Source organism: Saccostrea cucullata, unplaced genomic scaffold (genome assembly GCF_032062105.1).
Source record: "Saccostrea cucullata isolate Sc308-1 unplaced genomic scaffold, CSIRO_AGI_Scuc_v1 ctg377, whole genome shotgun sequence".
In the NCBI taxonomy this organism is placed as follows: domain Eukaryota; kingdom Metazoa; phylum Mollusca; class Bivalvia; order Ostreida; family Ostreidae; genus Saccostrea; species Saccostrea cuccullata.
The window spans coordinates 34841-57283 of record NW_026924229.1 but is presented as its reverse complement, the minus strand read 5'-3'; the positions used below and the strand labels follow the sequence as shown (position 1 = coordinate 57283).

Below are 22443 nucleotides of genomic sequence, written 5' to 3'. Positions count from 1 at the left end.
TATAAAGATGATACTTTTACAAATATTTGGTGGATCCACCAAAATACGAAGAGGAATACATAAGGTTACTTGAACGATATAAGGTAAATATGACAAGTGTATTCATCAGTAGTGGGGAGTTTGGTGGATCTACCTAAAACATTAAAATCAAAAAGCAGTTGTAATTTTCCTTTACAATGACCTAGTGACACTCATTGAGTCAAATGCTGACTGACGTTTTTTATACTAATTGTTAGTCCATTATTTATACACTGAATTGACGTCGATTTTTCAATTATTTCCCGATCATGACAAGGAGCACACGGCGGGTGTGACCGGGAGCAGGGGATGCTAACTCTTCTATGGCACCTGATTCCATATGAAGACAACACAGAAATCACCAGAAGCTGTATCCTCTTCACTAGTAAAACAGTTGCTTGATGAACCAGAGACCGTCACCACCATAGACACTGGGTGTAGACAGGATATCGTTGGTGCACTTTACAACGTAGCCTGTGTGAGTGATGAAGAGATATGGAGAAGTGGAAATGACAGCATCATGAAACTCTTCATGATTGATGAACAACAAAAAAAAAAATCAAAATATTGATGAGATGATGTCGTTTAAAGCTAAGTCAGAGGGCACACCATGCGACATGGCAGTGACAAAAAGTGGAGACCTATTTTAATCTAATTTCAATGATCGAACTGTGAACATTTTGAAGAATAAATGGATAGAGGAGGTGATCAGACTACAGAAATGGAAACTTTATGTTGTCTGTAATACCTCTTCTGGAGACTTCCTGATTATCATTCACAGTAATGATAACAAAGAGGCAGAAGCTGTCCGTTCCTGTGGCTCCATAGAGAAACAAATCATTCAGTTTGATGATGAAGGCAGACCTCACAATTCATCTCACAATTTAACGAGGCCGAATCTAATTGTTTCTACCCTAATTATGATACGATAATTTTTTATGATATGATTATGATAATTTTTCGTTAGTAAATTTTTACTGTTATATTTATGATTTTAAGATTAAAAAATCTCATGTTTACCACCCCGATTTCTTAGGGGGGGGGCATCTCAAAAATGTCAAATTTTACTATCAGACCCTATGGGAATTTGTTGAAATAGCGCAAAATTATCACATGTTTTCCATATTTTTTGTATTTTTGCCCTAGAGATTTCTTTTTCAGTCAATTATATGAAAGTTATTGAAAAAAAGTCACCAAATTTTGAAATTTCAAAAAAGTTTACCATCTAGATTAATCTAAGTCTTCATTACAAAGTTTATTTTTTCGATGAATAATTAACAAATAAGTGTTCGTCCAGTGGGTAAAAAATATTTTTAATCAATGTCTGTCAACGTGAGAGAGAGAGAGAGAGAGAGAGAGAGAGAGAGAGAGAGAGAGAGAGAGAGAGAGAGCATTTTTTCTCTTTTAAACCATGAGCGCATATTTGTTTATTAATATCCTTTTAACACAAAGTTACGTTGCAAACATACAGCTATGATAAAACGAGAACAATAGACAAACATGCGCTGACTAGGATCATGTGTATTTTCAGGTCGAAAAATGAATTTCTTTATAATATTAAGAATGATAAAACAAATGTTTCTATAATAGTTTCTCATGTTTGCTCGGTTTCCATTACAAGTAATCTCTGTTTTGTTGAACAGGAGCTGATTATAATTGTACAAAGTCAGTTTAAAAAGGGCGTCCTCATTATCGTACGGAGATTAATGAAATTGTGCTGACCCCTGCCCTAGAAACGGATTCGTAATTCGTAAAGATATACATGTACTTTATTTTTTACAATTATGTAAAGTTGTACATTATATATAGATGTTGTTTATACCTGCAATTAAAAAACATGTCTGTTTTGAAAGTTTATTTTGGGGCTTTTGCAGTGTTCCTAAGGACAGTCATCCTTTTTTTCGGTAATTAAATGAATAATTTGACAAAATAAGCATTGCTTCTAAAGTTATTTCTTTTTGTTATGGACCTAAATTATTACACAATTCTAGAAAATAAAAAAAACAATGTTTCTGACTGGATTTTTGACTCAGGCTTTTGATGGATTTTTTTCAAGATGTAATACTTTTTTGTGAACCTAGTATATTTTTGAAACCTCAGTTATTTTGATATGACTGATAATCATTAGATTGAACAATTAAGATTTGCTAAATATAATTTGGTTGATAACGCAACTGAAAGATGCCTTGATGCATCAGTAAGTCATTATATTTCAATGCGTAAAGTTATCACCTTTTGCAAATCGATTAAAAGTAAGTCTATGTGATAACTAAAGTTTAGTTAATACCAACGTCAAAACTTATCCCCATTTAAACAAACAGAAATTTTTGCCCTTGTGTTATAGAGATAATTAACTTTAAGTTTTCAAAGTTATATTATTTAATCAATGCAATAAGACACATAAAACATTGTAAATTTAAGTTGTTTCTAGCGTTTCAAAGATGATCTTATATGGGCGTTGGATGTTAAAATCCATATTACATATGTATATCAAAAGGTTTGATGTCATTGCAGATATTTGATTTTCTTCACCTGTTCATTTCTTAAATGTGCAACATATAGATTGTCATTTGTGTCTGTACACAGTCCCATGGGTTTACTCAATCCATAATCTATGTAACGGAGGAACTGCATGTCCATCCTGGTCTATGATGTGGACACAGTCATTAAAATAATCAGCTGTAAGGATGTGACTCTGACTGTCTGTGGTAATTCCTCGTGGACTGAATGGTTGGTTCTTTGGAGCAGGAGTATGTCCAGTGTACCTGAATCTCAGTTTCCCGGCCTGATTGACCACCACTACTGCCCCAGCTTCTTTGCTAGACACACAGATATCCAGGTTCCTGTTCTCACAGATATAGTTAGTAAGTCTTGTGGGAAATAGATATCTTTTTATTGCCGAAAACATATATTTCCTCGAAATATCTAACTCAATGATTTGTTTCTGTGTGGAGCCACGGTAACGGGAAACTTTTGATTGTTGTTTGTCATCACTGTGCGTAATAACCAGGAGGTCACCAGAGGAAGTACTACAGACAGCAAAAGGTTCCGAAATCCTTAGTCTGATCACTTCCTCTATCTTTTCATTCTTCAAAATGTTCACAGTTCTATCACTGATATCAGTATAAACTAGATCTCCACTTTTTGTCACTGCTATATCATATGGCCAGTTCTCTGATTTGGTTGTGATTGACTTGAGCAGTGATCCCTGATTGGTGCTGAAGAGTTTCATGGTGTTGTCATCGCCACTTGTCCAAATTTCTTCATCACTCAGACAGGCCACATTGGTAAGGTAATTATGCCCAGTGTCTATGGTGGAGACAGTCTCTGGTTCATCAAGCAGCTGTTTCTTCATGTTGTAGCCATTTTCTAATGTTACAGAACTTGATGACAAAAATCCAAAAAAATCATTTAGCCCTTCTCCTTGGAGTATGCTAGATGTGAATTTAGATGAAGATGGCAAAATTTTTTGTGGAAGGTTTCTGTAGATATTAAATTAAATGTACAATTAAATATTTTTGAAATGACATTAGACTCCACCGCAAGATCAATTAAATTTATTTCATTTTTGATGTCAGACATTGTCTTGTTTATTTCATCCAGATGTTTCTGTAGAGTTTGTAATTGTGTGATTTTCATCTCATCAACTTCAGCTTTAAGTTTCATGACAAGTTTGTCAATTTCTCTGTGCCAGTCCTCTAATAATTTATGACATAGATGTTGACCTGATGCAATGCATTTTGTACAAACAGGAATATCACAATAATTACAGTACACTTTACACTGTTCTTTATTATGAATTGTACATTCAGGGTAAATAGTAGATTTTCTGTCTTTGAAATCAAAAATTTCATGAGGTTATGAGAGATCAGCAGAAAAGTGTTCTCCCACGCAGGCCTTACACAGGTTGACAAGACATGTACCACATTGCATCTGTACCACATTGGTCTTACACAAGTCACATCGCATCACGTCCTGGCCACTGCTACAGGGGTTCGTGCGAAAACTCATGACTCTGAAAAATAGATATAGTTAATTAAAAATTAGAATTTTTGGCTTGGTTTTATTAACTTTAAAGCTACAGAATGTAGAGTATAGAGTTTCTTCAATTGTGACACGATAGCGGTGTTTTTCTTTGAAGTTTACTGTTCTGTATTAGTAATACAGAACGGGACTGTGGTGGGTGGAGCTACTTTCCATTCTGTATTAGCCCTGTATACAGCATTGTATTTGCCAACTATTCTGTATCTAAAATACAGCACGGTCTAAAAATAAATCTGATTCAATTTAGCAAAAGCACGTACAAATAGTAAATGCTGATGTTTTCCTATTATAAATTTTGGAGAAATACCCGGTATTTTCCTGAGAATGTAAAATGTCAAAATTTCTCAATCACTTTTTAAAAACTTATTCCACACAGAATCTACACGTAATTTCGATCCAAAGTAAAAGGAAATTCGCAATAACGGAAAACATCCTCTGTACGTAATTTCGCTCCAAACGAAACGGAAAATTCGCAATAACGGAAAACATCCACTCTCCTCGTGCAAAATCATTCAAGTCCATTTTTTCCGTGTTTTTATTTTTTAAAATCCTTCTCGCTGACGACAGCCACACGTCTCTTAATGTCGCAATTCAATTTGAATATAAAAATCCGTGACATCAAAGTCCATCGAAGAATTTTCTGTAAATCCTGTTTTTGTTAATCTAGATAAACCGGGATTTTAAGACCCCTCAGTGAAATAAATTTATGATAAATCTCCATCTTCAATTTAATAGATCACAACAATGACGGTTAAATCCTCCACCTTATCCACTAAGACTGACAATCACTCGATTACGTCTACCCCGTTAAATTGTCAAAACTAATCTGACCGAATTTTACGTTTTCCGTGGAAATATATATACTGCGGATGCGCACTCCCCGTCGGGGCCTCATCTACAGAACTCTGGCGGAAGTTTGGATGCTGCAAAGTTATAAAGTGGGCGGAGCTATTTTTGATTGATCGTGTCACAAATCATTTAGAGAACTCGAAAGGTTTTGTATCATAGATACAGAACCCGTCTCGTTCTCTAAATAATACATGTGAGTAATCTGTCCAAGACATTCTAAAATGTACTAAAAATTTCAATCATGTGACATTGACCTAAATGTTTGACCTTCTAAAACTTTTTACTTTTATTTTATGTTAAATTTGGCTTAAATTTCTTTGTGAACAGTTTATATAAAAGTTATTTTAATTTTTAATTCCACAATGCATTTTTTTTTATGTTAAACGTTTATCAAAAATGCCAGGTATCATAACTGCTTAAGCTTGATGTCCCTAATTTGTCATATTGTTGATTGGCGTTTGCATAATAGTTTGAATAAAACACAATTCTAATATGGAGGGATACGTATCATTCAGTTACTTCTTTTTTTTTTTAGAATATCTTATTTTTTTGAAGCACTTAAAAACAAATGTGTTTGTAAAAAATGCACCCGGTGGCAACAAAGTTTGAAGAAGCTTTTTCTACCACACAGGTCAAAGTCAAGGTCACAAGGTCATTGACCTTGGTGTCATTTGAAAGAACTTAATTAGTGGAGTATGTATACTAAATATTGTGTCTCTATCACTTATGGTTCAAAGTTATGACGAAGGTTCAAAAAAGGTTTTTAGCATAGAAATCAAGGTCAAGGTCACAAACTCATTGACCTTGATGGCATTTGAAAGGGCTTAATTATTGTAGTAAGCATACCAAATATTAAGTATTGATTTCTTATGGTTCAAAAATATCGAAGGTTAAAGTTGATAACAGAAACAGACAGACAGGACAAAAACAATATGCGGCCCTGATCTATCCGGGCGCATAATTAAGACATCGTATTTAATGCTTTTTTTCGAATAATTGAATAAACAAACATCACCTGATTTAAGAGTTATGGCGTCCTCCCTCTGTAAGATATCTCGACATAGTCATCTGATTCACGTTGCTGCATTATCTACCTGTTTAAATAAGTGTTCATACGTCCGGGTCTTCCTGTAGTGGGAATTTGAATATCAGGGTTTATTGTTGTATGTACCCTTTCAGAGTTTAATGTGTTAATAAATTCATCGTTTTACTACAAATTATGCAGATTTTTAATTTACAAAAACATTCAAGTTAGCAAGATGTTATTTTCCCTGAAAAAAGAGAGAATGTTTTACTATGAAGGCTTTCCTACCAATTAAATATAAAGCAGTAATTAAAAGGACGGAAAATGGGAAGTTCCATCGCGCCAAGTACTTTCTAAACTTTCAATCGTCAAGTACTTTATAATTATTAAGAACCTGTTGTACAAATTCAGATTTTGATAAGCTACAATTTTCGCAAGGGCGAGGCATTTTTGAAAAAAGGATATGTCTATACAAATCCTACACGGACTACTAAAACATCACGGTAGGATCAGGTGCCACAGAGGACTGAACATCCCCTGCCGACCGGTCACGCCCGTCTTGTCATGATTAGAATTTTGCTGTTCATTTGTAAACTCCAGTGGTGTTAATATTTTATCTGTCTTTGTGAAGACATGAAGAAATTGGACCCAAATAAAGAAATGTGTTTTTACGTCTCTTCAAAATCGACAGCTTCATAATTCTGCTGCAAAATCATTTATTTGTGTGAAGTGTTAACTTTTCCTGCATATTTTGGCATTTGATTCCTTTGGATAGTTAATGATGAATGGATATTTTAAAGAAAATATATTGATGACATATGAAGACAACGAGCAGTTATCTCACCAGAAAAATCATGACAGCAATTCAGAAGCAAAGATATGGACATTATGATACAATCAACACTTTACGCATAATCAGAGCAGAAAATGTCAAAAACGAAATGTGCGTTAAAGTGCATGATTGCGGGGTATGGTATATGCGTTAAAATGCGTGACTGCGGGGGAGTAATTTTGCAAATGACAACACTTTTGTAAAAAAAAAAAATATTTGATTTTGGCCTGTTTGACTTCTACAATATTTTAAATACTTGCGAACTGAATTCAATGCCGAACTTTCAATTTATCAATAGCACAATGCCGCTAGTACTCACCAATATCTACGAAAAGAAAATATTTCAAAACATTTCCATACAGATCTTGAAAGATTTTAAAATGTAAGAAATGAAGACAAATCTCGACGGTATGATAAAATATTTTAACCCGCCTGTATATTTGATATACTAACAATACAAACAATATTGGTGAGAACTAAAGGCTTTATACTACTGATAATTTGTGAATTCAGCATTTAATTCGGTTCGCAAATATCAAAAATCAACCCGATAATGCCACCTCCAGGTGGAGGCGGCGAATTTCCAGTTTTTGTAATGGCGACGGTTCTGACGATTTCCTGGGACGTAAAATATAAAAATCGTTCTTATGTTTGTTTTGTTATAGATTTTTGAAAATTTGAAATTGATCACTGTTCGTTAAGTTCAGCAAATAAAGGAGCACAATTTGTAAACACAGATGTTCTGAACGGAAAAACCAATATTATCAAATTTAAAGAAAGACAATTAGAGAATGTAAATACTAGCACTGGCTTGTTATTTTTGGATGTCGACTATCTGCACTGCCCACAAATTCTCTTATGATGATACGCCTTAACCGATGATATCCGGAAATAAAAACTCAATGTTTGTTAATAAAAAGACCACTGACATGACTGAGTAAAGTTGTAACCATTACAAATTAGTTATTTTCAAATCCATTGGTTGTTTTTGGCTAAACGAAATAAAAAGGAAGGTTGGTCTATACACTTGGAATGGGAAGTTGTCTCACTTGAGAATGTTAAATACTTATTAGTTTTCCTGTCGGAAATAGCATCACTCTGCTTAAAACTATCAGTGTTTTCTGTAATTTCAATAGCTTTTTTTGGCTTCTGACAATTCTTTTAATCAAAGGTTGTTAAAATTCTGTACAAAATCGAATCTCGCTTTCCATAAAAAACCTCAATGCTTTAAAAACTTTGTCTCTCCCTTTGAATATTTAGGGTCACCTCGTTAAAAAAAGCTCGGTCCACCTTATGCATAAAATGGCCCTGTAGTTATACCAATTAATTGCTTGAACTTGCTTTTCCATTTGAAGCATAAAATAAAATAGAGACTTATTGCTTTCATTTCCTATTAAAAATTTTCTCCAAAAAATCCAGGTCTTGGAGAACTGGCCTTATGAAATTGCAATGTTCTTGAATTTTAAAGCAATATGAGCTGCAAGTTTGACATCTGAAATTTTTATTGCAAATTTGTGATTAACTAATTTAATGACAGAAAAATAAATAATTTATAAACTTCTGTTGTTCATATTCACAATGGAAAATTTTTTATAAGTTTAATTGAAGCAAAATTGAATTATTGTCGTCCTGTACAATAATGATTTGTGATATAAAACTGTATGTTCGGTTGTACAGAATTATTTCTTCTGAAATATTTTAACACTTTATTTTGGGCTTGTTGGTCATAAGGGTTTAAATTACATATAGATTAATTATAATAGCACATTTTACCATCAAAATAAAATTTTCGAAGATACAGCTCATATTGCTTTAAGGTAAACAGGTATAATTGAGTATTTTCAGTGAAGAAAAATAATATCAGATAAATCTCTGATCTAAAAAATAAAACTTGTCTTTTAATCCCCAGAAACACTTCTATAATTTAGTAGTTGCATATTTTAGATCAGAAGTATATTATATATCGAAAAATAGCTGTAAACTTTGGCCGTTTTTGTAGACTTTTTCAGAATATGAGGAAATTGACGCATTTCTTGACGTCATAAAGCATTGACTAGCCAAAAAATTACGTCATTTTTTATAGATACGCGGTCACCAGAGATCTAGCCTAAGTGTTATTCAATGTATTGTTAACTAAAACTATGGGGTTTCAGTTTTTCAGAAATTTACAGGGCCAAATAAGGCAAAGTGAACCTTGTTCTTTTATCAGAGTTTTGTGAAAGGGTGTAGTTAAGTACACTTGTGTAATATATTTTCTTATCTTATTGGGAAGGCCCAAGAAGACGGTGTCTACATTCATCATCAATTTGAGAAATACTTGGCTTATGTAAGATTGTCATGAGAGGCCCCACGTTTTTAGTATTTAGATGACAAAATCTGAAACGTCAGATATTAAGAAAACGATCTGGTATTTTATAGTTCCCTACCATAAATTCGAGTATAAGTTTAAATTTCCAGTGAAACTGACTAAAGTTATTGTTAGCTCTAAATGAGTACTAGAAATTATATCATATGCAGTTACCCTTTATTACTCTTTCTTGCTTTTTTTTTTTTAAATCTTTTTTTTAAATTTTACAACTTGTTTATTTAAATCAAAGTTAATCCCAATCGGAACATAAAAGTTTTATTTAAACCTTTTAAAAAAGAAGAAGAATGCTTATTCACAAAATTTCCTTTTCTTGCAAATGAAACTGAAATAACTGAACAATGGCGGTCGTTCCACTCTCTTGTTTTGGGTGTAATGGTAAGACAGTCCTCGCCGTGAAGGTCGTTTGGTTCTGCTTTCTTCCAATTCGAAAATTTCATCAAAGTAGAATTCGTCTTACTCCATATGAAGATGCCTTCGATAGCCTCATCGCTTGCACCAATCCAGATTTGTTCAGTAGAATCAGTCCCCTCTTGGCTTCCTGGAAGTACAAACTTTAAAAATATAATTTTTGATTTACAAATGAACGATATCTATAGTGCACGTTTACACATACATATGTATATTCATGTAGCAACTATTCTACTGCTTGGGGACGTTATAGAAAGCGGTACCCCTTATCAAAAAAAATTATGACTAAGATAAAAAATTGACCACTGTTTTTGCTTTTAAAAAGATATTAATTTTTCTAAAATATTATTTATGTAATATTATAGAAATATAAGATTTTTGTGATCTATTGTAGCTTATATACTTGTTAAAGAAAAGTTTGTCTTAGTCGTAGGACTTTTTGTGAAAAGTACCACAGAGCCATTAGAAGCACTGCATACCAAAAATGTATAGAACGATTGAAAAAAGTTGGTACATATTTACGGTTTTAGCTTTAATGTGCCCTAAGAAATTAATATTTTCAAAATGATTAATTTGAAATTGGCTAAATTTTAGTTACGCAGTACAGTTAAGGTTACAAATGGAAATATCGGCGATTTTTAAGATAAAAAATATATACTTTATAAGGATGAGCGATTCTTTTTTGGACTATACTGATATCAAAAAACGTAATGTGGTTCAAATCTACATGTTGAGGACATTTAAATTTTTTATTTAGACTTGTCACGTGACATAGAGGTCACACGATTTTAGCAATTATACTTGCAGTTTAGAGGTCATCTTTAAATTCCAATATTGCAAGGGCATAACCAAGATAAAAATCTTAATTTAATTAATTTATAATCCTTTTCAACACTATATGTAGTCTGTGAAAAGTGCTGCGAACCTATACAGATTCCCTTATTTAATTGCTAAAATCAAATTTTTTGGACGGCAGGTTGAATATTTTGCTGGTCAACTACATTAAATATAGTTATAATTGATTTATTTGCAAGATTTCATGAGATTCGCAGCTCTTTTCAAATATCTTAATGCTTCTTGAGTTTATCTGTAAAAAGTTGACAAGATACATTGAGGGTACGCCCGTGCAATAAATCGATTTATTAGGGCGCTGGCCCTTCTCTTACCTTTTCAATGAATCTGCATACAAACAAATGACAGTATCACTTGTCCGGAGAATATATGGACAGTAAATATAAATCAAATGGTAAAATAGACATCGCACCCAAGTTAACGGCCTTTTATGTAACTGCAAATAATATTTTATTTGAGAACAAAAGACATTATTTTATTGTACAAAATGTGAGCCTCTCACTGTGTACAAACTGCGTCATTTTTTGTGGGATGACGTCACATTGACAAGTGCATTGCGATCGATACATCCTTTATATACTGTTGTGTGGGATTTGATAAACGACAAAACTGCATGTGATAGTAGGTTTTTATGTAGTATACAGCTATCCAGCAGTTTGAAATAGCAAATAATTTTATTTTGTGGTATTTTGAAGACCTTATATTTTGTGTGAAGTCATAGTAAACATTTCCCGTACAAATTAGGCCCCGCCTCCTTACTGTAACCTTAACTGTGCTGCGTAAGTATCTGAGTGTGATAATTCATATTAAGAGGCACCATTATTGAGTATTGCGTCATTAAATTTTGGTTAATTACTTAGTTTTAAGCAGAAAAAACTCAAAATGTTATTTTACTTGAGAAAATAGTTTCCACAGCCCTCTTCCATATTCGTATGTGTTGTGAAAAATTCTGTTTAAAAATCAACCTTTTCAAAATATTTAGCAATGCATGTGGTCTATATCATTTCAAAGAAAAAAATATTGAAAATATCTTCTTAAACTTTTTAAGAAAATGCCAGAAAATGAGCAAGTTTATGGCGTCGTAATCATCATTCAAGAAATCATGTACGAGTATAAGACATTTTTCATACAAATTGTTAAATCATTATTTATAAACTTATTTCCTACGGATTTTTTCGATATTTCCCGATCATGCAAAAGAAGCACACGGCGGGTGTGATCGGATTCTTACCCCTAAATGGCACCTTATCCAACATCTGTTGTTTTTTTTTAGATGTTCGTGTTTGCTCTGGAGTTTGTATTGAGCCCAAATACTGTTTTCATCTCCATATATCATGAAAATGGATTTGTTTCATATTAGTGCATTACTAACTTTAAACAATTCAGAAAGCATGAATTAAATTTCTTTCACCACTTTCATATGTTAGAAAAAAAAACAACTAGATAAAAATACAGACCCATGAGTTTCTCTGCTATCCACGAGTTCTCCTCGGCGGAATGTATCTCAGCAAGACATGCGCCATTACTTTCACATTGAAGCTATGTGTATATTGCAACACACAGTAAAAACAAAACACATATTTAATTTTAAAAAGGTAAGATACGAGTATTATTGATAGATTAATAACTTTTAAATTAGATATAATTGTTCTGATATAATCTGCTGAATAGATATCATTTTTAATTTCAAATATACATGTTTATAATTTGTTTTTGCTTCTTAAAGAATTTTTTAAAAGAAACAAAATAAGTAAGAAAGGTGTTCTAATATGAAATAAATGTAATAAATATTTTTCCGCTTGCCAATTTCTGCTGACATTACCTTTCCGTCATGCCAAGACATTTTTGTATGATGCAGAAGATAGCAGTGGTCTGAATGATAGAGCCAGCCGGAGTGTCACATTGTAATATAGTAAATAATTCATTACTTTGATAAAATGCTTTTTTATATAAATAATTCATTATTTTAATAAAATGCTTTGTTATTGTTCAATAACATTACCGATTGTTGTTTTACTGCTTATCTATCATACATGAGTTAATAAGTTTGTATTTTTGAATATATAATTTTATATCCATAATTTTCACCATTAACTGTTAAATCATGAGTTTATAGAGGGGAGGATTAATTTTTGTTGTTTTCGTGATATGGAGAGAAATCCACAAATTAATGTTTAAATTCAACTGTAAAGTTGTATGTTTCTTTTCCCCAGTCATGAAATTAAATTTCCTCGAACCAATATGTCTTGAACCCATAATATCTACCCTATAAAAATAATAAAATTTACAGTAAAATAAATTATAGCCACATTGTATGGTGTTGTAATATTCTAAGGCTGAACGACAAACTTAAAATAAAACTTTGAATGGTTTTTTAAATAAATATTAACCTTAAAAAGTTGATTTTCTTCTACCTTTGCTCACTACCTTCAAATTCATTTTTTTTTTATTTAGTCCTTGACATACAAAACTTGTTATGAATACAAAGAAATTCCATGAAAGAAGATAGGAAAATTCTCCCTTGTCAACCTTCTAAAGACAAAGATGAATTTTGCATCTGTCAGTCATATTTTGTCGAGCAATCCATTAAAGAATTTTGCAAAAAGAAGCCCCCCCCCCCAAAAAAAAACAAAAAAATAAAAACAAAAACAAAACAAACAACAAAAAACAAAACAAACAAACAAACAAACAAACAAACAAAAATGCAATTGCAAATACCCCGGTAAAATTTTACCTATATTCCAGAACCCCCAACCAGGCTGAAAACCGTCATCTTTTGGTTTGCTTGGGTAATCTTTTGGGAGCTTACAGAATTTGGTTAAGGAGTTATAGAAAACTCCTGCACACATAAACTTGTTCATCAAGCAAATCGCACCACATTCCATCAGGCTCATATTTTCCAACTCAGTAAGGAATTCTTCAAGACTCGGTAGACGGTTGTCATATTCAGATAACTTTATCAACTCGATCTTGTTCATATTTGTGTTACAGTTTACAAACCACACGGTAAGGAAAGAGACTAACAATCGGTATCAGTGTAGGCAACGATAAGTACTCTTCCTAAACATTGTGTTTTACGTTTAAAAAATACTGTTTTGTTTCGGTTTGTTTTAATTTTATCATTAAAGGACTGCGTAATACAACCTTTTTGTTTTACCAAGAGGTGACTGAGAATATGTATCAAAAACAAATATTTTATTGTCTACTCATATTGCAACTTCGCTAGCCAAGAGTCCACTTTGTTTACCCTCGATAAGTGAATCGGACCCTTGGACTGGGAGGATGCTGATAGTATTGCTGAAATACGATTTAAAACATATGCATATGAGAGAAACACTAGAGTTAATCACTAGGGTAAATAAAAAGGATGCTAAATAATGAATAAAATATTAGTAATATTAGCTAGTTACAAAAAGAAATCAATAAATGTATATTTACCTTAATGTATTGGGAAAGGTTACCATAGTTTTCTTATGTCGAGTTTTAGTTATTGCCCCCCGACCTGGCATTTTTGTAGTGAGAAAATACCCCAGAAATCGATAAAATTAGTCAAAGAGGTTCGCTCAGCAGCTTTTGAGCAGATTTTTGTATTGACGTCTATTTGAAATATTCTATGGCTACATAATGTTTTAGTTCTTACGATACATTTAGATTCTATAATGCTAATTAAACTATGTTCAAATAAAACCTCGTAATTAAATTCTATATTGAAAAAATTTAGTGAGGAACTATATTTTGTGGTGGAAGTTTAGATTCATATTTTTACATGCAGCCTACACACAGAATAATTATGTCCAGTGAAATGTTTTATGCTGGTCCTAAATAATATATATTAAACTGACTGTCATGAATTCTTTCAACATATTTGGCAAATATACGATTAAATTGTTAGACTTCTTCAATTCTTTTCTAATATTTTCTTTTAAATATCGATCGTCTCTCCCTTCCCTCTCTTTCTCTTTGCCCTCCCCCTCTCTCTCTTCTTCTATCTTGGTAGATTTTCCACAAATATACTGCTCAGATCCTTCATGATGACCTAACTTGAGAGATTACCTGCTATTTTTATTTCAACCATCTCCAAGATTATAGAGAGATATATGTATTTCCCCTATATTCATATCTTAAATTTTGCACTTTAATGTATGCCACTCTTCAGCTTTGTAGAAAAGTTCATTCAGATCGTCTAACTTAAAACTTATTCATTAAAGTTCAATTTTTATAACATATTTAAATTAAACAACGCAACTTATAAAATATTCAATTTAAAAACTCATCACAAAGTCATTAGAAACACGATTTATAGGGGATATTTCTTGTGGTGGAAGGATATTTAGAGAAAATTCTTAAATCTACACATCTCTTACAACTTATATGTTGGACTTTTAGCCTCACATATTTTTCCCTTAAGAAAATTTTCCGTTATTATATGCTAGGAATAAATATTGGTTTCTATGTTTATTTTTAAATAAAATTTTACACATTCACTTAAAGACTAGCCAAGAAATGAAAATATATTAAAGAAGTCATGCAAGGAAAAAATCACAGGGTTTTTTGGCCAAAAATTGCATATTTTGACCAATGTATAACACTTTACATCACTGATCCCAATTTTTCTTACACAGTAATTTCAACCAAAAAGCAGTTCAACATAAAAACTTTGATGCAAGAAAATATGTTATTGCCTAGTTAGATTTTAGATACCCCAGATATGATGCCTTTTCAGTGCAAAAAGGTCACACAATGCATTTGCATTATTTGTTCAATGATACATATTATTCAGATTATTTTACCATAAAATGATATAATTATATTTATTGCCATGATAACATCTGATAAAAATTCCTAAAGATTAAAGTGGCTAAACCAAGAATTACAATTCAAGTGCAAAAAAGTCAAGATAATTGCTCAGAAAGATGCACACTGACTCCTAATTTTCGCTGCAATTTTGAATTATGCTATTTGAGTACCTATGTAATATACCTGTAAAAAAATCTTTGATATAACTTATTTAAAGAGTGTCATACCTTGATATAGCTTATTTAAAGAGTGTCACACCTTAGGGACTGTGTAAATGTTTCTGTTTCGGTTTTGTTTGGTATAACAACAAAATTCAAGGTTGATACAGTGTCCAATTAAATTATTCATGAATCTTCCTTTATTTTCTCATCGACTGGTAGTTTATGAGTTTTTGAAAAAAAGGAAAGCATTTCTGTTGTGGACAATGCACTTATTTGTTCTAATAGCCAAACCATGAGAAATGTTTTAAATATTGATTTTTTATATTGCCGTTTGTGTCTATTCTAGAACTTTAAAATAGTCATATCATTTTCCGGTTTGAATGATTTATATTATCTCTTTGATATAATAGCCAAATCATTTATATTCATGAAACAGAAGCAAGGATGCCTTTTAATAATCCATTTGTGGTGAAAGAGAATTGAAACATTTCACATTTCAACAAACATGTAAACAAGACAACATTTTTAATATTTTAATTGTTTTCAATAATAATTTCTAATGAATAGCAGTTTGTTAATTGGTTCGATTCTTTTGGAGGTAATAAAAAAAGAAGCTTTAAAGGCTGTAACCAATATAAAACACAGTACATTTCTGAATAATTGCTTTATTTTGCTGAATCGATTAATGTTTTAATGGGAATACCATGTTACACTAGGGATGAAGGAAATGATCTCAATAAAAGAATACTCAATCATGCATGGCTTCTTTCGGCATTGGCATCACTGTGCTTTAAGCAGTCTATTTTCACTGTTATCTAAATACTAAAGCAGAAAAAACAATTTTTACAACATAGTGAACCACTAAGCAAATACTTTAAACACCGATTTTTTTTTGTAGCAATAACATTTTCTTGGGACTCTCTGCCAAACTTTTTATCATTGGTTGTTAAAGTTTAGTACACTATATAATGTTAAATAACAAATTTTCTTGGGATTAAATTTTCGTGGTTTGAAGAAAATCTCTTGGTTCGTGGGGATTTAATTTCGTTGATCAAGAATTAATGAATATTTATGTTTGTGACATTTTACATTTCGTGGTGGACATGAATTCGTGGGTCTCATCATACCTCGAAAACAGCAAAAATTAAACCCCCACGAAAATTTCTGATTTCACAGTAATCGCATTTTCCTTCAAGAAGGATATGGAAATAACGAACAGTATTCAATCTCAACGTCCATTAAACAATATACAAAATAAGAGCAGAGCAAACACGGACCCCCGAAACATCAGAGGTGGGATCAGGTGCCATGGAGGAGTGAGCATCCCCTGCCGACCGGTCACACCCGCCGTGTGCTCCTTGTCATGATCAGGAAATAACGGAAAAAATCCTTCGTCAATTCAGTGTATAAATAATGGACTAACAATTGGTATGAAAAACGTCAGTCAGCATTTGACTCAATGATAAATTGTATTTGCTGACAAGGTCATTCAATTAAAGCACTGGCTTAAAAACTTTGGTTGTCTCTCAAATAGTATATTCTAGGTTATATCGTATACATCACCATTCTATGCATTCATTCAGAGGTCTGAGTGGTTGTAGCCAATTTTAGAATAAATTAATCTCCTTTAGAAGAGGAGTTCCATATAATTTTAAACTAAATTGTATGAAATTTTTCTTTGCCAAATGATAGTTGACGACTTAAGATATTATATTTGAAAAAATTAAGTTATATCTGATGGTTAATTTGCTGACCTAGCCTCCTTGAAGCTTTTAAAATAACCTCAATTCCTATAAATGAAGCTCCTCTATTTTCATGTAATTTAATGTTTAATAAAGGGGTTTATTCTATGGACACCTGTGTAATGTTTATCGTGTTTTACCATGAATGTGGTCGAGAAAAGCTAGGTTTTTGTTAACAATTTGAGAAATAATAGATTTCTGCAATTTTTGCATTAATTGCCTTCCAGTAGAATCGGCCTTTCGCATTAAAAAAAAAACCGATGCGCAGTTTACTAGTACTTTATGTTACAAAAATGTGTTTTTTTCTCAATAGCTAGTTTGATTACTTTCTTTTCTTGCAAATGTAACTGCAATTCGATGAACAAGCTAGGTCGTTCCACAATCCTGTTCCGGGAATTATTGCCATGCAATCTTCTCCACGAAGATCATTGGGTTCTTCTTGATCCCAGTTCGTGAAATTTAGAGTAGAATTCATCTCACTCCAGATAAAGACACCTTCTTTGTCAATATCGCTTGCACCAAGCCACGCGTATTTAACATTATCAGGCCATACTTGGCTATCTGAAAGTACGAACATAATTTGTGAATATACAGATGGAAGATAGTTATTACATGAAAACTTTCATAACAGGGTAATAATGTTTTTACTTGGAATTCGAAGAATTAAAAAGGAATACGTCTATTCACCGAATGAAGGTTTTTCGCTTGTTATTTTGTTTGTTTGATGTTCTTTCGAGTTTGTTTTACTCATAAAAAGACACCACCACTTGCCAGTGGAGAACTTCAAATTTAGACCTGTACTCAGCGCTTACAGCCTACAGCTTTGAGCAGTGTGGGATTTCCTGTCTGCACCTACAGCTAGACATCGTTTTATAATGCCTTACCCAAAGGGAAGGTCTTTGCGCCTTGTAGTTGGATTCGAACCCGTAACGTTAGAATCAACCCCTTCCTCTCTGACTCTAGGGCAAAAGCTCGATTTATTTATTTAGTGAAAGGAATCATTTCTTTAAAGTGATTTAGGTAAATTGTATTTAAACACATTAAACTTCATTTTCAGAATCACATCCTCCTAATGTCAGTGGAATAATTATTTTCTGTTAAATAAAGAAAAAATCTTAAAATTCATTCATTTAAAATTTTAAGGAAGGTGAAAATACAGACCAATTAGTAAATCTGTAATTCATAAGTTCTCCTCTGCGGAATTAAATAATTATTTTCTGTTAGATAAAAAAATATCTTGAATTCATTTATTTAATGTTTGTAGGAAGGTAAAAATACAGACCCATGAGTTTACCTGTAATCCATGTGTTCTCCTCGGCAGAGTTGATATCGGCCAGGAACGCTCCATTACTTTCACACTGAAGCTATGAAAGTGTGACAAAGTAAAGGGAGAAAACAAAGCAAAATATTGATAAAAATGAAAGAATATCTGTGATCAATAATTATAAGTCAGAGTTAAGTTAAGTGTTTTTGACAAAGTACGAGGGTTTTCCGGTAAAATCGTGGACAAAGCGTTTTACTCGAAAAGTAATAGGCGCACTCAGCTGAAAATGTTTATTCATCATATATAAGTGCTTCATAATTTTTTTTTGATAATATATAGACAAAAATAAAGATTTTATAATGCTTTAATGTGCACAGGGTACGGTCATTCGGCGCACGGAAAAAAAAACAAGGTCATATTAGAGAACACACAAGTATTAACTCGTAATAAAAGTTTTAAATACATAAGGTTGGGATGAAAATTATCATAATTCGATTCCTTAATCAATTTTGTCATCTTTTAAATATTTCAAGGCATTTGGTTAATTTATGCAATTTCCCGAGCATTCAAAATGGTAAAATTGTTAAACAAGAAAAATGGCGACGTTTAATGACGTTACGGTGCACTGGAGAACAATTCGGGTTTGATAAGGATGTTGTAATGATACCTTAAAACATGAAATGAATACAGAAAAAAAGAAAAATATCACGATATCTTTAGTATACAATGGAAATATAGTTTTCTTAGCGAAGTCTTATTGATCGAGTCCCCAGGTAATACAAAACATACGGGCAAACTGCTAATGTAATAGCAAAAGACGCTGTTACTGTCGACCTTCCATATAAGATTCTCTATTTAGTTGAATAATGGTGATAATACTGTCTGTTACTTGCTTAAAAAATCTTCAGAAGATTGCATGTGTGTGCCAGATTGGGTCCTAAACTGTTTATGGAGACTCAGGTATGTAAAATCAATGGAATTTCTAAATTTAAGTGGGACTTATCCAACTTTATTTTTAGCAAAGATGAAACGTGACGCTGTTTTAGACACTTTGACGTTATAATCCGTGCGCCGTAGGGCGATATAATACATAGCATAAAACCTCACAATTTGTTTATTTATACATATATCTATTTGAAATTTGCTCTTGTATTCATAATATATGTACGAAAGAGTAGTGAAAACTTCAGAACGCAGTGATGATTATTATTCAAACTAGACATCTTGTCAACGATTTACCGGACAACCCTCGTACATAGTATATACTATGTATATATTTTTAAAAAAAATATTACTTTGATTTCAAATACATGTAAATTTATTTGGTTCCAGAGCAAAGTTTTTAAATGAAAAAATCACACTTTTTCTGATTTAAAACGAACTTGACATTAAAACCTTTTCCCTTTCGAGTTATGGCAAAACTACCTTAGCGTCATGCCAAGACGTTTGTCTATGACTGAGGAAATAGCAGTGGTGTGCATGATAAAGCCAGCCGTGGTCACATCCTGAAATAGAAAATTATTCATATTATCAGTAAAAATTTACCTAAATCTTTGTTATTGTGAATTTTCATCATTTTCATTATTTTTTTCAAAAAGTAACAACTTTGTATTTTTTTTAGATCATGGGTATCATCATTTCAAGTACTTATAAATCTACAGATAATATAGCATCTATCTCGCCCATATGCGAATAAGATGCTTTTATCTTGGCAGCGCAATATTTTTGGGCGCAGTTATCTCTCCTTGTTTCGGCACGAGTTATCTAACTTTCAATTATATAAAGAAAGATGCTCATGCTGCAAACTCTCTCTTTGCCGGTTACACGCTAGTTGCAAGGTTGGTGTTAATCAAATTTGTGAAAACAATGGCTAAGTGTAGATTTATGAAATCCCTCCCTACCCTAATCCCCCAATTGTACATTGTTGAATAGATATTGCTGGTTTCTGTTTTTTTTTTCTTTTCAGTGGAAAATTTTACAAAGCAAATGGTCATCTGTACCTTCATATTCGGCATGGCTGTCGCTTCTGATGAATGGAATGCGAACTGACATTTCTGAGTTTTACATAGCGAGTGGCCATTTATATCTACGTATTCGGCGTGGCTGTTACTCCTGAAGATGGGCTGCGAACTGAGTTTTACAAAGCAAGTGGTCATATGTACCTACATATTCGGAACGACTCCCACTTCTGAAGATGGACTGCGAACTGAGTTTTACATAGCAACTGGTTACCTGTACCTACATATTCGGCACGGCTGTCACTTCTGAAGATGGACTGCGAACTGAGCGGCATACATCACTTGAACTATGATGTAATATGGGTTCATTATTTGACCGCTGCACCACACAGGGTCAAAGTTGAATACCATGTAAATATTGTGACAGTGTAAACAAAACTATTTTATTTTTATTTTCTTCCTTGACTTCTGCACCTCCCAGAGTCATGGATGTGTGATTATTATTCTAAATATTTTATTTTCTTCCTGGACTTCTGCACCTCCCAGAGTCATGGATGTGTGAATATTATTCTTGCATTGCAAGTTTTTATTATTTGACCTTGACTTCTGCATCTCCAGGGGTCAAGGTCAACTGATATGTTGATGTTGTACTGAAATGTTGTTGACCTTGGCCTCTGCGTCTCCCAGGGTCAAGGTCACCTGATATGTTGATGTACTGAAATGTTGTTGTTGAACTGAAATGTTGTTGCTGTTGAACTGAAATGTTGTTGTTGTTGCTGGGCCTACCCGTTGCTTTGGAGGCCCGAAATAATATGTTATATTATTCAGCCGTGCCCAAAAGCGCCAAATAAATAAAAACCTATAAAAATTGTTTTTGATTTATTGCGTCTGTCCAAGATAATTGGGTTTGTTGTGAATTGCTCCTTATCTTAAACTTTTAAATTTGTCTGAATTTAATTGTTTTATCTTCTTTTGAACAAAATTATAATTAACACAGAAAATTTCATGTACCGGTAACAAAAAATAATTGTTTCTCTCTTGAAAATTTAGATGATCAGATACCCCGGTAGTACCTAGAACTTTTACTTGGAGAAAAATGTCTTGGACAGTCATATTTTCCCTTCCTTTTTTAATGATTGATTCATTGTAAATTGGTTTACGTCACATTCGAGAATCTTTTCACATATATATAGACGTCATTATACCCAGTGAATGACTTCAAATTTAGACTTATAATTCGACACTCGGGGTAATTTAACACTGAGTTTTTTTTTATCGTTCCTACGCATTACTTAAGGTCTCATCATCCAAAAGACCCGCCATTTTCACTTCAAAGTGCCGAACACTTGGCGCATACTATTAATAAATTCTACTAAAAAGAGAAGAAAAACAAATGTCAATTCAAATTAGTTATTTTTTTACCTATATTCTTCCAGAACTCCCAACCAGGTTGAACATCGTAGACCATCGATTCGTTAGGATGATTTGCTGGAAGTTTACAGAATTTAGTCAAGGCGTTGTAGAAAATTCCTACACACTCAAGTTTGTCCATCAAGCATATCATAGAACATTGAATGTGATCCATGTTCTCCAGTTCGGTAAGAAAGGTTTCTAGACTCGGTAGACGGTTGTCATACTCAGATAACTTAATCAGCTCGATCTTGTTAATATTTGTGTTACATCTTACAAACCACACAGTAAGGAAAGACAATAGTAATAAATTTAAAAGAAAGCAACGATATTCACTCTCTTTCATCATGATGCAGATATTATACGTTAAAATCCTGTACCCTTCGATCCCTTTAACTTTCAACACAAAAACTCTGCTTAATACAGCCCAGTTTTTATGCCGAGAATAGCATGACATATGCAACGGAAATAAATGATTTATGCCCTAATTGCAACGGTGAAACACATTATTTTTAAACGTATGAATATGGTAAAAACGCTTTGGATTAAACTGAAAGGATGCTTACAAATAAGAAAAAAGCCGATAACGAATTATTATCAATTGTTCTTTTGCTTTTACAATCGTGAAATTCTGTCCGTGATTTATATTACAAAGAAATGGGGAAGACCTATACGGATCTAATAAATATTTTAAAAGCTTTTAAATAAATGGTACT

The 22443-nt window shown here is 32.6% G+C and overlaps 3 protein-coding genes across 3 annotated transcripts; all 3 read right to left on the bottom strand.

Moving 5' to 3' along the window:
* Window positions 1-2554: 2554 nt before the first annotated feature.
* LOC134265983 (uncharacterized) lies at window positions 2555-3373 on the bottom strand. The gene is made up of 2 exons (XM_062748179.1): window positions 2804-3373; window positions 2555-2560 (listed from the first exon to the last, which is right to left on the bottom strand). Exons 1-2 carry the CDS (start codon window positions 3371-3373, stop codon window positions 2555-2557), a joined length of 576 nt encoding a protein of 191 aa, XP_062604163.1.
* A 503-nt stretch (window positions 3374-3876) lies between these two features.
* Window positions 3877-13477, bottom strand: LOC134265982 (uncharacterized). Its single transcript, XM_062748178.1, has 5 exons — window positions 13130-13477; window positions 9468-9673; window positions 7315-7385; window positions 4165-4266; window positions 3877-4033 (listed from the first exon to the last, which is right to left on the bottom strand). Exons 1-5 carry the CDS (start codon window positions 13371-13373, stop codon window positions 3877-3879), a joined length of 780 nt encoding a protein of 259 aa, XP_062604162.1. The 5' UTR covers window positions 13374-13477.
* Window positions 13478-17361: 3884 nt separating this feature from the next.
* Window positions 17362-21788, bottom strand: LOC134265991 (perlucin-like protein). Its single transcript, XM_062748187.1, has 4 exons — window positions 21740-21788; window positions 19785-19864; window positions 18378-18459; window positions 17362-17656 (listed from the first exon to the last, which is right to left on the bottom strand). Exons 1-4 carry the CDS (start codon window positions 21783-21785, stop codon window positions 17418-17420), a joined length of 447 nt encoding a protein of 148 aa, XP_062604171.1. The 5' UTR covers window positions 21786-21788; the 3' UTR covers window positions 17362-17417.
* Window positions 21789-22443: the final 655 nt, after the last annotated feature.